We start from the raw sequence: 17,133 nt of genomic DNA, 5'->3' as shown, positions 1-17,133 counted from the left end.
TGTACTATGAAAATATTACAAATAAATATGAATTTGTACTATGAAAATATTACAAATAAATACAATTACAAATGTAAGTTTCATACATTTGTAAAGTTACAAAATTACAAATAAATTTGTATAAAATTGTTTCAGCATGGACGAAGGTGAGAAAGGACATATACTAGATTTTGTCAATGTTAGATGGCATAGAAAAGGGAGTCCGAGACTGGGGAATTTGGAGGTAAGGAAAAAATGTAAAAGAAGAAGAGTAGAAAAGAAAGAGAGAAGGAGAAGGAGAGGTAAGGGGAGAGAGAGGGGGGGAAGAAAAGAAGAAGGGAGAGGAGGGGGAAGAAGCAGTGGGGAAGAGGAGAATAGGAAGAAGAAGAAGGAGAAGGGAAAGGGAGAGGAGAAGGTAGTCGAGAGGAGGGAAGTCAATAACAAAAATACATCATTACCAACTCTATAAAAAGAAGTCAAACTACAGATGCCCACACGTGTGAAATTAGTCACTTGACTATTAAGCTACTTTCTTTCTGCATGGTGAAACTTCAGGTCATTTTCACTTTTTTCCTTTTTTTTTTTAATATTGTATGAATTATTTTATTCATGTATTATTTATACTTTGCAAGTTATCTGTTAGTATATAACATACTGCCTCAAACTTAGCAACTTAAAAACTAACATTTATTTTGCTAAAAATTCTGTAATTTCGGCAGAGCTCAGTGGGGACAGCATCAGTGCCTCAGCTGGTGCCCAGTGGAGTAGAGGCAAGATGTTCCCACTGAGCTCTGCCTAAATTGCAGATGTCTGGCAGATGATACAGGCTGCTGGCTGAGACTTGTTCAGATAGCATCTTCTCAGAGAGACCTCTCTAGTCACCCAATGTAAAGTAGTCTCTTCTGAGTCTCTACCACAGTCCATGTGTTCTTTTCTTTTCTTTTTTGTAGAGACAGGATCTCGCTCTGTCACCCAGGCTGGAGTGCAGTGGTATAAGCAAAGCTTACTGCAGCCTCTACCTCTTGGGCTCAATGACCCTCTCCCTTTGCCTTCCAAAGTGCTAAGATTACAGGCGTGAGCCAATGCGTTCGGTTTATTTTCTTAATAGTTACTATCACTGGATGAAATTGTTCAGTCTGCTTATTTAGAATTACTAGAATGTCAACATGAATCTTGTCTGCTTTGTTCATTTTTGTTCATTTGCTTTGTTCATTCCTCAGAGCATGGCTCAAATCCTGGCACAGAGTAGGCACGTAACAAACTTTTAATATACATGAGTGGATGACACTGGTGACATGCTGAACAACTTTAATCATCAACGGTTAGTGATACACTTTTGTCAAGTGAAGGCAAATACGTCGGAGAGAAATAGATGTAAAAAGTTTCACGCTAATTCCATGGGAGAAAAATGGAGAGGCGGACTTGGTGTCCCACACAACATGTGGTGGCGCAGGCACACTGAACCCTGGGGAAGAAGAGGGCAGCAGTCAGTGCCACATCCACCATGCAAATGAAGGTTCAGTGTCAAACCAGCAACAGTGGTGACTTTGCATTTTGCGTTGATTCCATTTGTATTGGTTTTGTATTTTCTTTGTATTTAATGTGTCAATTTGTTTATTAAGAATTAGAATTAATTCCTAGTGTAATAGTTTTTTCACATAAAGTAACATCAAATAAAAAATAAATTGGCACTATGGATCAAGAATGCTTTTCTTCAAGAGAAATCAGTACTCAAACTTAAGTTTGAGAAACAATGAAATAAGGATTAATATCCATAATATATTTTTAAAAACTTAAAAATAAGATAAAGACAACTTTTTTTTTGAATGGGGTTTCGTTCTTGTTGCCCAGGCTAGAGTGCAATGGCGCGATCTTGGCTCACCACAACCTCTGCTTCCCGGGTTCAAGCGATTCTCCTGCCTCAGCCTCCCGAGTAGCTGGGATTACTGGCATGCGCCACTACGCCTGGCCAATTTTGTATTTTTAGTAGAGACGGGGTTTTTCCATGTTGGTCAGGCTAGTCTCAAACTCCTGACCTCAGGTGATCTGCCCACCTCGGCCTCCCAAAGTGCTGGGATTACAGGCGTGATCCACCGTGCCCGGCCCAAGATAACTTAATTTTAAAGTGGACAAAGGTTATGAACAGATAATCCACATAATAAGTAATATATGTGGTGATGAAAAATGAAAATACACCTAACTTCATTAATAAGATGCAAATTATAACAACAATGTGATGCCATTTTTAACATATCAGTGTAGCAAAAAAAAAAAAAAAAAATGATAGACCAAGCAAAGATATGGGCAAACAGGCCCTCTCGTACACTGTAGGTGAAAAGGTAAATTTCTAGAGGGCAATTGGGTAATGTTTTTTGAAATTAAATATGTACATATGATCTAAAGATACCGTTTTTAGGAATGGATCTTGATGTGTATAAAGACAATGTCATTCAACACAGCATTATCTGAAACAGCAAAATAAAAACAAAACAAACAAAACCAAATAAAAGCAAAACAAAAAACAAAAATGAAATTACTTGAGCTCACATAAACATGAGACCAGTTAACCAGTACTATGTTATGGCACCTCTATGCAACAAAATACAGTGTAGCTGTTAGAAAAGACACTACTATATGCAAGGATTAGAAACATTTCTATATGTTTAAGTGAAATAAGTACTTTGGAGATCAGTATGTATTGTATAATCTTACTTTAAAACTGTCTATGTTTATAAATACAAATATACACATTTGAATAAACATAAAACAGTCTGAAGGGCACTCCACTAATGATGGTAGCTAACATCTAAAGGTGGAGAGGACAACTTTCACATTTTAATTTTTTCGCTTTCATGGCTCTCTACATGCATTTATAATTATCCAAGGGCATAAATGGTTTCTAAAAATTAAGTATTTTCAACATGCACACACTTTTTTAAATACAAAGGCATGTACTTTGAAAATAATAAAACTATATAACTAAATATAACATGTTTACTAAACTTCTCAGTGTTAAATGGTACCCTAATATCTAAAAGTGCCTAATAGCATACATAGTTAAGTGTCTGTATTGTACATAATCCTAGAGAGGACTTATCTGCCTGAAAACTTTGTTCACCACTGTATCCTTCAACTTAAACAGTGCCTAGAACTTAATATTTGTTTAATAAATATTTACCGTATTTACAACTACATAAACAGTTATTATCTTTTAGCTTTTCATTCCTTCTCGGTCAATTCAGAGTCTGGAAATGACTTCCATCCTCCAAAGCAATTTTGCAACTTCCTCTGTGGCTACAGAGGCTAAAACAATGGTTTCTGAACTTACCAAAGGCGGTAGTTTTACAGGCTGCTGTCGTTTTCTTGTCTTCTCCTGAGCTTTTGTAATGTGCCTAAATGTTAGGATTTGTGTATCAGATTCATTTTCTGTGGATGTCACATAACTCACTCTTCCTTTGGCTTTTTTATTATTCATTCTTGGAAGTGCTGAATTTTCAGCATACTCTTCAATATCTGTCAGGTCAGATTCACTATCTGTGGCCCGAGAAGTCATCCTTACTCCTGGAAAAGATAGGTGAGGAAAAAGAAAATGAAAAGTAGATCAAAAGAATTGGGGAAGAAGGCTACTGGAGAGGGACTTAAGGACTAGGAAGAGTTGAATTCGCTCACTCCCCTCAAATAAAACCCATCAAAGTTACCCCAGTCTTCCCGAACTGAGGACTTGAACCAAAGGAATAAAAATTAGAAACTGTGCCTAGGCTTCAAGAACCCCTGCAGCTAGGGTGGAACCCAGGAATTTGCATTTCTTGCAAGTTCTTGGGGGATGCTGCTGCCGTTGCTCATCTGGGGACCACACTGGTCTAGATTTGGAAGGACAAAAGGAAATGCAAATAGTATTGAGATCAATGTTTCTCATCTCCTGCGGAACTTGTTCAAAATGCAGCTAATTCTAATACACGCAGTCTGAAAAATACGGTATAGGTACTCAAGAAGAAACAAAGGACAAAAAAAGAATTGAGGTCTAATTTCTGACACAGTGCTTCTGGAGCTTTAACGTGCAGGACATCACTTGCAGAGCTTGTTAAGATGAAGGTTCTGATTCATACACTTTGAGTAGCAAGGTCCTAAAACACTACTGGTCTTGCACTCTGCACCACCACGCACACTTCCACCCCATTACATGAGTGGAGATACTTCGAAACACCTTCCAAAATAGTGTTGGCACAAGAGGTCTTGAATCAGGTATTGGCAGACCTAGGTTTTATATAGATCAGTGCTGGCCAATAGAAATATGAGAGCTTTGTATGCAATTGTAATTTTCAAGTAATAGCATTTTAAAAAAAGAAATAGGTGAAATTAATTTTAATATTATTTACCATATGCAAAACATAATCATTTAAACACACAATATAAAAATTATAGTGATATTTTCTCTTTTGGTATCACGCCTTCAAAATCCAGTGTGCTTTTTATATATGAACACATTTCAATTCAGACTAGCCACACGAGGTCTAATGATTACTGTATTTAACAGCGCAGGTCCAGATTTGACTACTCAGCGTGAGATCTTGGACAAGTCTCTTGATATCGCTATTGCTCGCTTTCCACCCCTCTAAAATGACGGGCGGATAGGAAACAATAACTGAAATGCCTTTCCATTGACTTTCTCTGCCTCTTTGAACCTTTCTTTATATTCTCCGAAAGCCAGGCTTTGTTTCTGGCCCAGTAATCGGAGCCCAGGCCGGATGGTCGGTTCCCAGGACTCACCAAGTCAGAATAGAGCAACCAACGCCGAGGGTCTCCAGAGAGAGCAATGCCTGGTCGGGAGTAGAAAGCATTCGGTAGCGCGGAATGTTTCCTGTTGCGTAGCAACCAGCGGGCCTTTACCGATATACTGCGCCACTGAGTAACACGTCACCAGGCAACGCGTCAACCAGTCACAGCTTTCGGTCCAGGAGCGCTCCAGGCAATCGAGCCAATTAGTGTCTCGGTAACATTTCCTACGTCGCTGATTGTTGGAGACTCCGCACAGACTGGTTCCTCCTCTGCGCTGGGAATTGAGTACTGTGCCAGGAGGTGTAGGCAGAGCAGCCAAAGGAGGTGGTTAATTCTGTTTGTTTCATTGCTTATCGACCACTCACACCCATCTCAACCTCTTACAAATGAGGTCCCACTCTCCAAGGGAGCAACCACTCTGCATCCCTGCCCAACCCGCCGACTTCCTCCTGAGTGTCCTAAGGCTCAAGAAATGTGGCCTCCTCTTCTCTTAAACTCCACTGTGGCCTTCCAACTAATGTTCTTTTCCACTTGGAAGTAACCTAGGTGTCAGGCATAGGATGAGCCCGTATTACTTGGTTCCCGTGCCCTTTCTACCAAAGCAGACCCTGGATCTTATTCTGGCGTTTAATCTCACTTAAGTTCCCAAATGACTGTTGCTAATGTTGTATGGAGCGATCCCATCGAAGGCCAGGGCCTGTTGCTTACTCAGGATGCCTTATCCCAGTTACTGATCAGGGGAAGAAATCCTTTCACCTGCCTTGACGAATCCTTACACCACATGACCGCGCTCTGGTTTTCAACCTTGTCTCCAGAATGACATAATCACCAGTGGAACACATCATTTTCTTTTGCTCTTTTTGGTTGCTCTTTGTTACCTTGGTATTTGTTTCTTGATGTATGTGAAGTTCTTTACATTATTGTACTCACAGCCTGCATCTTCTCAATCTTAACATAATCAGGTAGTATTTGATATGCTGGTATGATTCTCTAGATCATAGATAGAGCTAAAATGGAGATTACAGGTCACATAATCCAACTCCCCCATTTGATTAATAAGGGAACTGAAGCCCAGAGAAGGCAAGTACTTTAGGTCAGGCAGCGAGTTGTGCCACAGACAAAACTAGAATGCAGATCTCCCAATCCCTAATGGGAAACTGGACACAGCAAGAGAGTAAAGTCAGTTTAGAAAAGATTTTAAAAATTCAGAAAAACTTCAAATGTACACAAAATAAAGATTAATTCCCCAGAGATGAAAAATACACACAAAACTAAATTAGTCAGCTAGTAAAATGCAATCATGATATAAACTAATAGTGGAAAAAAATTCAAAGCCAACTCAATACATCAAAGCATAAAGTTATAACAACAAGCAATGTTAGACACACACTCAAAATAGATTTCATTTCAGATGTGCAGTGAAATTTTAATCTGTTCCCTTCAAAGTTTATGTAATGGAGACAAATCTATTGCTCCTCAATCCTAGACTCCCTTTTTTAGATAAAGGTGGATTGTACACAAGTGTTACCATGTGCACCTGAAAGTATTCCAAAAGCTAAGGGGTGGGTGTGGGTGTGTGTGTGTGTGTGTGTGTGTGTGTGTGTGTGTGTGTTGTGGAGTGGGGGTGGGGAGGATTGGAAGACACATAGTTTCACAAAGATATTACTATACGAAACACTACTCATCAAATCTCTCCAAGCTTATTTTTTAATGTGGCAAGATGTTATCTTCATTGTCAACTGACCACTTACTAAATCAATGTAGACAGCTTTGTGTATAGCCTGTTATTTTTATAGTTCTTATAAATAATTGTTACAATTCATTGGTTGTTTCTTATGTGCCAAGTACTGTGCTTTATACTTTGCATTCAATCTCTTAAGTACTGCTAACAAACATGAAATTCCCATTTCATAGCTAAAGAACTAGGTTACAAATGGTTACTCACAAGTTCACATCTTTAATAGTAAAAGTAAATGCAGTTAAAATTTTTTTAGCGTTAGGTTAAGATTTATATACCAGGCCATTTGTGACGGGTGCTATTCCACTAATCATTGCAATAACCTTATGTTTGAGGTATTACTATACTTATGCCACAGATAGGAAATTGAGGCTTAAGGAGGTTATGTAACTTTCCCAAGTCACTTCAGAGGTAGTAAGTGGCAGAGCTGATATACAAATCCAGATCCATCAACTTAAATTTCTATATGAATTTGAGCCCAAGATTATTGAATCATAGAATTCTGCTTCTGGATATATAGTGGACTATACCAGGGCTCACAGAAATAAGGGAATCCTCAAGGGTCAAAATAATAATCAGATGAAACCAGAGCAATAAATAACATGGAAGCTGTGGGTGCTGTGGGTACAAATGCCCATACAAAGAACATATAGCTTCAGGGATTAATGCTGAGGAGAAATAGAAGACTAGGCCTTGTTTGAGTCTACATAAAATGGAAGAGCAAACTACAGTTGCCACACACATCTGAGACTGCTGGAAGAATTATCCCCTCAATAATAGGTTGGACTAGGAAAAAACTGGCAGTGACAAAAATCTACAGGAAAACCAGCATATTTCTACCTGCAGATCCAGGTGGAAAAAATTGTTAAAAATATAATAGTCTCCCCCAGGAATTTATGAGTATAGACAAAACTAGTTCTGGGTTTTTAATTTACACTATCTGTGTGGTCTGGGGAAAAAATGCATGCTACTAGGAAATACTCATGAAGAGAAAGGCATCATCAACTCTGATTCCTTAGAATTCTCACAAGTTAGTTTCAGCCAAATATAAATTTACAATTAAAATAAAAAACCCAAACATACAAGAAAACAAGCCACTCCCAACAAGAGTTAGCAGAATAAACAAGACTTAAAAGGCAAACACATTATATATTAGAACTCTTAGATATAAAATACATAAACTATTTATGAAATGCTCAAGGATAATGACAATATAAAATTTAAAAGTAATGATGGGAATAACATTAGCAAAAATGGTAGAGTAGGAAACTCTAAAAGTCCATCCTTCCACAAAAGTTGTAAGACTTCAGTGACTTTAGAGATTTCAGTTACCACATGTGACAAAGTATACAGTCTTTAAATAGTAGTTTAGAAAAGTCAGCAACAAACAAATACAACCTACAACAAGCAGAAACAACAAATTCTTAGAAGGCAGGAGAATCTGATTTCCAGAGTTACCATATTATAATATTCAACATATCTGATATTCAATTTTCAACCAAAAGTATGATACATGCAAACAAAGAAAGTATGGTCCACTTACAGGAAGAAAAACTTAACTAATTATAAACTAAGATGTTAATTGTAATCATAGGGCAACCACTAAGAAAATAACAACAACAACAACAAAAAGATAAAAAGCGAACCAAAATGGTACACTTAAAAAAATCTACCTCATACAAAAGAAGGCAATAGTGAAAGAATTGAAAAATAACATACAGAAAACAAACAGAAAATGTCAAAAGTCCTTCCTCATTAGTAGTTATATTAAATGGAAATTGATTAAAATTATCAGTTAAAAGGCAGAATGAATAAAAAACATGACTCAAATACATATTGTCTACAAGAGACATATTTTAGATTGAAAAACACAGATAGGTTGAAATAAAATAATGGAAAAAAGATATTTCATGCATACTCTAAGCAAAAGAAAGCTGCAGTGGCTATATTAATATTAAACAAAATAGACTTTAAGACAAAAATTGTAATGAGAGCTAAAGGTCATGAAAAGAGTCAATCTTAACAGTCAGCTATAACAATTAAAACATATATTCACCTAACAATACAGCCCCAAAATATATGAAGTAATAACTAACAGAATCAAAGGGAGAAATAGACAATTAAACAATAGTAGTTGAAGAGTCTAGCTTTCAGTAATGATAGAACAACTACTGCTATGGTTTGAATGTGTCCCCTGAAGTTTATATGTTGGAAAATTAATCCTCAATGTTGAGAAGTGGTGAGAAGTGGGGCCTAATAAGAGGTGATTAGGTCAAAATGAAAACCTAATGCAGAGACCTCATGAATGGATTCATGTCTTTTTCTTGGGAGTGGGCTAGTTATTGAGAAGGCTTGTTATAAAAGTGAGTTGGTTCCTCTCTTGTTCTCTCATGTACTCTGTTGCCCTTCCATCTTCCATAATGGGTGATTGCAACATGAGGTCCCTTACCAGATGCCACTATCCTCTCAGTTTTGGACTTCCCAGTCTCCAGAACTGTAAGAAATAAATCTTTGTTCTTTATGAATTATCCAGCCTGTGTTATGTATTCCATTATAGTCACACCAAATTGACTAAGGGACAATAGAAAAGATTAATAAGGAAGTAGAATAATTGAGAAATACTATAAACCAAACACACCTGAAAAACATCTATAAAATGTCCCACCCCAAAACAACAGAAAACACTTTATTTTCAAGTGCACATGAAACATTCTCTGGGATAGACCATGTGTTAGGCCACAAAACAAGTCTCAATAAATTTTAAAATTTTGAAATCATACAAAATATCTTTTCTGACCACATGAAATAAAATCAGAAATACTAGCAAACTGAATCCAGCAGTATATTCAAAGGATTGTATACCATGGGTAAGTATAATTCATCATAGGAATGTAAAAGTAGTTCAACATAAAAAATTCATAAATGTAATACATCATGTTAACAGAAGAAGAGGGGAAAAAGCATGAAGAAGTCAATTGATGCAGGAAAAAACATCTGATAAAAATCCATCACCCTTTCATTATAAAAATATTAAACAAACTAGGAATAGAAGAAAATGTCTTCAACCTGATGAAGGGCATATGAAAAACCCATAGCTAACATCACACTCCATGCTGAAAGCCTGAAAACTTTCCTGCTAAGATTAGAAATAAAATAAGTATGTCTGATCTTGCCACTTCAATTTGATATTGTACTGAAATCTCAAGCCAGGGAAATTAGGCAAGAAAAGGAGATAAGAGGCATCCAGGTTGGAAAGGAAGAAGTAAAACTATCTCTATTCATAGATGAAATTACTTTATATAAAAATCTTAAAGAATTGACAAAATATGATTAGAACTAATAAATGAGTTTAACAAAGTCACAGGATACATGATCAACACACAAAGATCAGTTGTATTCCTATGTACTTGCAATGGACAATCAAAAAATGAAAAAGAAAACAATTAAATTTATAATAGCATTGCAAATGATAAAATATGTAGGAAAAAACTGAATCAAAGAAGTGCAAGACTCACATGCTGAAAACTGAAAAACATTGCTGAGAGAAATTTAAAACCTGTGTAAATGAATCTGAAAATTTACTATTATTAAGATGGCAATACTACCCAAATTGATGTACAGATTCAATACAATCCCTATCAAAACTACAACTGTCTTTTATAAAAGTTGACAAGCTAATCCTAAAATTCACATGGAATTGCAAAGGTCCTTAAGTAGCCCAAACAATATTGAAAAGGAAAAACAAAGTTGCAGCACTCACATTTTCCCATTTCAAAACTTACTACCAAGCTATAATTATCAAAACAGTGTGGTAATGTCATAAGAATAGACACATAGATGAATATAATAGAATTCTCCTGGATATTGTCCAAGTCCATCAAGGAGGTACCTCTATGAGTCTCCAAAAACCACAGTGTTACTGGGCTTGGGGTGCTCCCTCAAGCAGACACAGCTTAGACTACAACACCCAAGTCCTTTCAAATATCTGGAAAGCCTTCCGAAGGATGGCTACAAACAAGCCCCAACAGTGAAAACTACAATAAATACCTAATTATTCAATTTCCAGACACTGAAGAACATGTACTAGCATCAACACTATCCAGGAAAACATGACCTCAATAAATGAACTAAATAAGGCACCAGAAACCAATCCTGGAGAAACAAAGACATGTGCCCTTTCAGACAGAGAATTCAAAATAGCTGTGTTGAGGAAAGTCAAATAAATTCAAGATAACAGAGCGAAATAATTCAGAATTATATCAGATAAATTTAACAAAGAGATTGAAATAATTACAAAGAATCAAGCAGAAATTCTGGTGCTGAAAAATGCAACTGACATACTGAAGAATGCATTAGAGTCCTTTAATATTAGAATTGATCAAGCAATGGAAGGAATTAGTGAGCTTGAGGACAGGGTATTTGAAAATACATGGTCAGAGGAGACAAAGGAAAAAAATAATAAAAATAAATGAAATATGCCTACAGGATCTAAGAAATAGCCTCAAAAACGCAACTCTAACAGTTATTGGCTGAAAAGAGGATGTGGAGAAAGAGATATGGGTAGAAAATTTTTTCAAAGGGATAATAACAGAGAACTTCCCAAACTTAGAGAAAGACATCAATATCCAAGTACAAGAATGTTACAGTACACCTACCAGAGTTAATCCAAAGAAGACTATCTCAAGGCATTTAATAATCAAACTCCCAAAGGTCAAGGACAAAGAAAGGATCCTAAAAGCAACAAGAGCAAAGAAACAAATAACATACAATGGAGCTTCAATACATCTGTCAGGAGAACTTTTCCATGGAAAACTTACAGGCCAGGAGAGAGTGGCACGACATTTAAAGTGTTGAAGAAAGAAAAAAAAAAAAAACAACTTTTACCCTAGAATAGTATGTCTGGTGAAAATACCCATCATCAAACATGAAATAGAAATAAAGCCTTTCCTAGAAAAATGAAAGCTGAGGGATTTCATCATCACCAGACCTGTCCTACAAGAAATGCTGAGGGGAATATTTCAGTCAGAAAGGAAACAACATTTGTGAGCAATAAATGATCACCTGAAGCTACAAACTCACTGATAAGTCACAAAAAAACAGAATATTGCAACACTGTGACTATGGTGTAAATGACTCTTGTCCTAAGTATAAAGACTAAATGATGAAACAATAACAAAAATAATAACTACAGCAACATTTCAAGACATAGTACAATAAGATGTAACTAGAAATAACAAAAAGTTTAAAAGTGGGGGGATGAAGTTAAAGCATAGAGTTTTTATTAGTTTTCTCTTCCCTTGTTTGTTTATGCAAACAGTGTTAAGTTGTTATCAGGTTAACATAACATATAAGACAGTATTTGCAAGCCTTGTGGTGATCTCAAACCAAAAACATACAACGAAGACACACACACACACACACACACACACACATACAAAACTAAATAATATCACCAAGGAAAATCACCTTTACTACTGGAAGACAGGAAAGAAAGAAGGAAGGGAAGACCACAAAACAACCAGAAAGCAAATAACAAAATGGCAGGATTAAGTCCTTAGTTATAAATAATAACATTGCATGTAAATAAACTTAACTCTCCAATCAAAAGACATAGACTGGCTGAATGAATGAAAAACAAGACCCATTGATCCATTGCTTATAAGAAACACACATCCCCCATAAAGATACACATAGATGAAAAATAAAGGGATGAAAAAAGATATTCCATGCCAACAGAAATGAAAAAAGAGTAGCAGTTGCTATACTTACATCACACAAAATAGATTTCAAGACTGAAACTATAAGAGATAAGGAAGGTCAGTGTATAATGATAAAGGGGTCAATTCAGCAAGAGAATATAACAATTATAAATACATATGCACCCAATGCATATAAAGCAAATACTGTTAGAACTAGGATAGGCTCCAGTACAATCATAGCTGGAGACTTCAACACCCTACTTTCAACATTGGACAGATCTTCCAGACAGAAAAATCAACAAAGAAACATCAGACTTAATCTGCACTATAGAGCAAATGGATCTAATAGATATATACAGAACATTTCATCCAATGGCTACAGAATGCACATTCTTTTCCTCAGCACATGAATTATTATCAAGGAAAGTCCATATGTTAGGTCACAAGACAAGCCTGAAAACATTTTAAAAATTGAAATAATATCTAGTATCTTCTCTGACCCCAAAGGAATAAAATTAGAAATTAATAACAGGAGGAATTTTGGACCTATACAAATAGGTGGAAATTAAACAATATGCTCCCAAATGATCAGGAATCAATGAAGCAATAAGAAGAAGACTGAAAAATTTCTTGAGCAAATCATAATGAAAACACAATATACCAAACCGTATGGGATACAGCAAAAGCAGTAGTAAGAGGGACGTTTATAGCTATAAGTGCCTACATGAAAAAAGAAGAACTTCAAATAAACAATCTAATGATGCTTCTTAAAGAACTGGAAAATCAAGAGTAAGCCAAATCAAAAAATTAGTAGAAGAAAAGAAATAATAAAGATCAGAGCAGAAATAAATGAAATTGAAATGAAGAAGACAATAGAAAAGACCAAGGAAATAAAAAGTTGGTTTTTTGAAAAGTTAAACAAAACTGACAAAACTTTAGACAGAGTAATGAAGAAAAAAGAGAGAAGATCCCAATAAATAAGATCAGAAATAAAAAAGGTGACATTACAACTGATACTGCAGAAATTCAAAGGATCATTAGCTGCTGCTATGACCAATTATATGCCAATAAATTGGAAAATGTAAAAAAAGAACACATTTCTAGACACTTACAACCTACCAAGATTGAACCAGAAAGAAATCCAAAACCTGAACAGACCAATGACAAGTAATGAGATCAAAGTCATAATAAGACGTCTCCCACTAAAGAAAAACCCAGGACCTGAAGACTTCACTGCTGAATTTTACCACACTTTTAAAGAAGAACTAATACCAATCCTACTCAAACTATTCCAAAAAATAGGAGAGGACGGAATACTTCCAAACTCATTCTACAAGGCCAGTATTACTCTAATACCAAACCCAGAGAAAGACCCATTTAAAAAAAAGAAAACTACAGGCTAATATCGCTGAAAAATTTTGATGTAAGAAATCCTCGATAAAATACTAGCAAACTAAATTCAACAATACATTAGAAAGATCATTCATGACGACCAAGTGGGACTTATCCCTGGAATGCACAGATGACCCAACATATGCAAATGAATCAATGTGATACACAGTATCAACAGAAGAAAGGACACAACCATATGATCATTTCAATTGATGCTGAAAAAGATTTTGATAAAATTCAACATCCCTTCATGATAAAACCCCTCAAAAAACTGGGAATAGAATGAACGTATCTCAACATAATAAAACCCATAAATGACAGACCCATAGCTAGTATCATAATGATTGGGAAAAAAATCGAAAGCCTTTCCTCTATGATCTGGAACATGACAAGGATGCCAACTTTTATGGCTGTTATTCAGCATAGTACTGGAAGTCTTAGCTAGAGCAATCAGACAAGAGAAAGATATAAAGGACATCCAAATTGGAAAGGAAGAAGTCAAATTATCCTTGTTTGCAAATAATATGATCTTATATGTGGAAAAATCTAAAGACTCCACAAAAAAACTATTAAAATTGATAACCAAATTCAGTAAAGTTGCAGAATACAAAAATCAACATACAAAAATCAGTAGCATTTTTACATGCCAACAGCAAACAATCTGAAAAGGAAATAAAAAAGTAATTTCATGTACAATAGCCACAAATAAATTAATTCCATAGGAATCAACCAAACCAGCGAAAGATCTCTATAATGAAAAGTATGAACCACTGATGAAAGAAGTTAAAGAGGACACCAAAAAATGGAAAAATATTCCATGTTCACGGAAGAATCAATATTGTGAAAATGTCTATACTACCTAAAGTAAGCTACAGATTCAGTGGAATACCTATCAAATTACCAATGACATTCTTCACAGAAATAGAAAAGACAATCCTAAAATTTATATGGAACCATAAAAAGACCCAGAGCAAAAAGAGCAAAAACTTGAGGAATCACATGACCTGACTTCAGTTTATACTACAGAGCTATAGTAACCATAACAGCATGGTACGGGCATAAAAACAAACGCATAGATGATGGAACAGAACAGAGAACCCAGAAACAAATCCACACACCTACAGTGAACTCATCTTGGACAAAGGTGCCAAGAACATACACTAGGGAAAGACAAGACAAGGGATTACTAGCCAGAATATATAAGGAGCTAAAACAACTCTATTGGAAAAATAACTAATAACCTGATCGAAAACTGGGCAAAAGGTTTGAATAGACATTTCTCAAAAAAAGATGCACGCATGTCAAATAGGCATATGAAAAGGTGTTCAACATCCTTGATCATCCATGTAAATCAAAACTACTATGAGATATCATCTCACCCCAGTTAAAATGGCTTATATCCTAAAGACAGGCAGTAACAAACTCTGATGAGGATGTGGAGAAAAGGTAACCCTTGTACACTGATGGTGGGAATGTAAATCAGTACAACCACTACGGAGAACTGTATGGAGTTTCCTCAAAAAATTAAAAATTGAGCTACCATGTGCTCCAGCAATCCTACTGCTGGATATATCCAAAAGAAAGGAACTCAGTACATTGAAGAGATATCTGTACTCCTATGTTTGTTCCAGCACTCTTTACACTAGATATGACAGAATTGAGGTAGGGATGTTCCCGGACCAAATTGAGGGTTGGGCTGCTAGTTTTTGTGGCCCAATAATGAGATGTAGATGAACTGGGGAGGAAGAGAGTTTTTATTTCTGCAACCGGTTACATAGAAAAGTCCTGGAAATTAATCACCAGACCAACTCAAAATTACAGTTTTCCAGAGCTTATATACCTTCCAAACTATGTTTACGTGTAAGCGTGCATTTATCTAAAGACATAAGTGATTAACTTCTTTTAATCTATAACTAAGGTCTGAGTACTGAAGACCTTCCTTGGAGGCTCAGTAAATTTACTTAATCTACATGGGTTTAGATGCTGGGGTGATTACCCTTATCTTGCCCCCTGCTAAATCACAGAGGTTTGGAGAGTTCCCTCAGACCTCCAATAAACTTGTTTGTGGAGGCCTGGGGAGTTTCTTCAGATCCCCAATAAAACTTGTTTAATCTTAAATGGGTCCTGTTAAGAATTCCTTCATTAATTTGTCATGCTTTAAGGCCCAGGAAAGGCCTAGGCAAAAACCCTTGGTGGGCTTTTGTTACATCCCAGCCTTTGTACAAGGGCACTGGCTTTTAATATTTAACTTAGCTACTCAGTACTGAAACGTTGTTATGGAGGCTTGCATTAGGGAGACCTGGTCGGCCACAGGGGTGCAGTTATTACAAGAGATTGAAATATCCTAAGTTCATCAAACATTGTCTGTGGATCCAAAAAATAATCTATATACTACTATTCTCCTACATATATCAATTCAATTCAACAATGAGTTATTTGTGTCAAGCATTGTTCTAGGTGCTGAGGATACTTCAGTGTACAAAACAAACAAAAATACTCATCTTCATGGAAATACAAATTTTCATTAAAAGTGTACTGAAATTGTATTTTTTGTCATCATTTTATCAATTAAATGAAACTAAACATATAACTCAGTTCACGAAGAATTTTGCTATTTAAAATAGCAAAGGATTTTCTATTTATTTGCTATAAAAATGTCCAATTTGTTATAATGGATATATCTGGAAACCACTGATACTATTTAACTCTGAGTAATTTAATTATCACAAGAACATGATCCATGAGCCAGGAGTTTATTTGCAGTGAAGTTCAACCTGATAATGACAATAACTGGATCATAAAGGAAGTACTGGGCAATCTCCTTGGGTAATCCCACTCATCCATCCCACAGCTCAGTGCCAATTACAATGACTACCTAAGTAAATTAAGATTGCAATTTTAGTGACAATTCTGATGAGAAATCTCAGGAGCACGATTTTCGGCAGAGACGCAGATTACTTCATCTCTTGTTTACCTTTTGACTCTGGGACTCTCCGAGGTTCCTTCTAAAGCTGTTACAGAAGAGGGAACTGTTTGTCCAAACAGGAAGCAAAGTCGCATTTGACCTCGAATTTCAGCCCGTAGGATACCCAGGGAATAAACACTCATACACTTAGTGCTAGTCAAAGACTGCATGATTATTTAACTAGAAACTCCACATTCCAAGAAATTAACTGTCAGTAACATAACTTTTGGTCTTTCTCATCACGTCTTTCCCTTCACATGCCACCAGCGCCAGTTCAAATTCCCGTTCCCAGAGGCAACCCTTCCGGGTCCAGGCACAGGTACGCGGTGAGAAATATTATTCTAATAGCAAACGAGGAAAACGAAGCGGGGAGGAGATGGGCCTGGGATACAAAGTTCCGGCACTGCTCTTCGCACCTCACCTCGCTGTTTCTTCCCTCCTAGTCTTCAAGTCCCTCGTCTCCTCCGTCTCACCGCCGCTCTCCCCTCGTTCCCTTCCCGCAGCCTCACTCAAAACCTACGAACCAGTCGTGGCAGTTAGACTACGTTGCCCACAATGCCACGCGCCGGTCAGTCTCACGTGAT

General features: G+C 36.4%; 1 protein-coding gene across 1 annotated transcript in view; it reads right to left on the bottom strand.

Annotated features, from left to right (window-relative positions):
• Nucleotides 1-17,002, bottom strand: part of DNAH6 (dynein, axonemal, heavy chain 6) — a 337,022-nt gene extending 320,020 nt beyond the window's left edge. The window contains exons 1-2 of the mRNA XM_011925684.1: nucleotides 16,966-17,002; nucleotides 3,308-3,540 (exon numbers count right to left, since the gene is read on the bottom strand). Of these exons, the coding sequence (XP_011781074.1) occupies nucleotides 3,308-3,532 (225 nt within the window). The 5' untranslated portion in view covers nucleotides 3,533-3,540; nucleotides 16,966-17,002. The remainder of the gene's footprint in view (nucleotides 1-3,307; nucleotides 3,541-16,965) is intronic.
• Nucleotides 17,003-17,133: the final 131 nt, after the last annotated feature.

This window comes from Colobus angolensis, unplaced genomic scaffold (genome assembly GCF_000951035.1).
Source record: "Colobus angolensis palliatus isolate OR3802 unplaced genomic scaffold, Cang.pa_1.0 Scaffold118, whole genome shotgun sequence".
Taxonomy (NCBI): Eukaryota; Metazoa; Chordata; class Mammalia; order Primates; family Cercopithecidae; genus Colobus; species Colobus angolensis.
The sequence above is the reverse complement of the archived record's forward strand: the minus strand, read 5'-3'. Positions and strand labels throughout refer to the sequence as shown.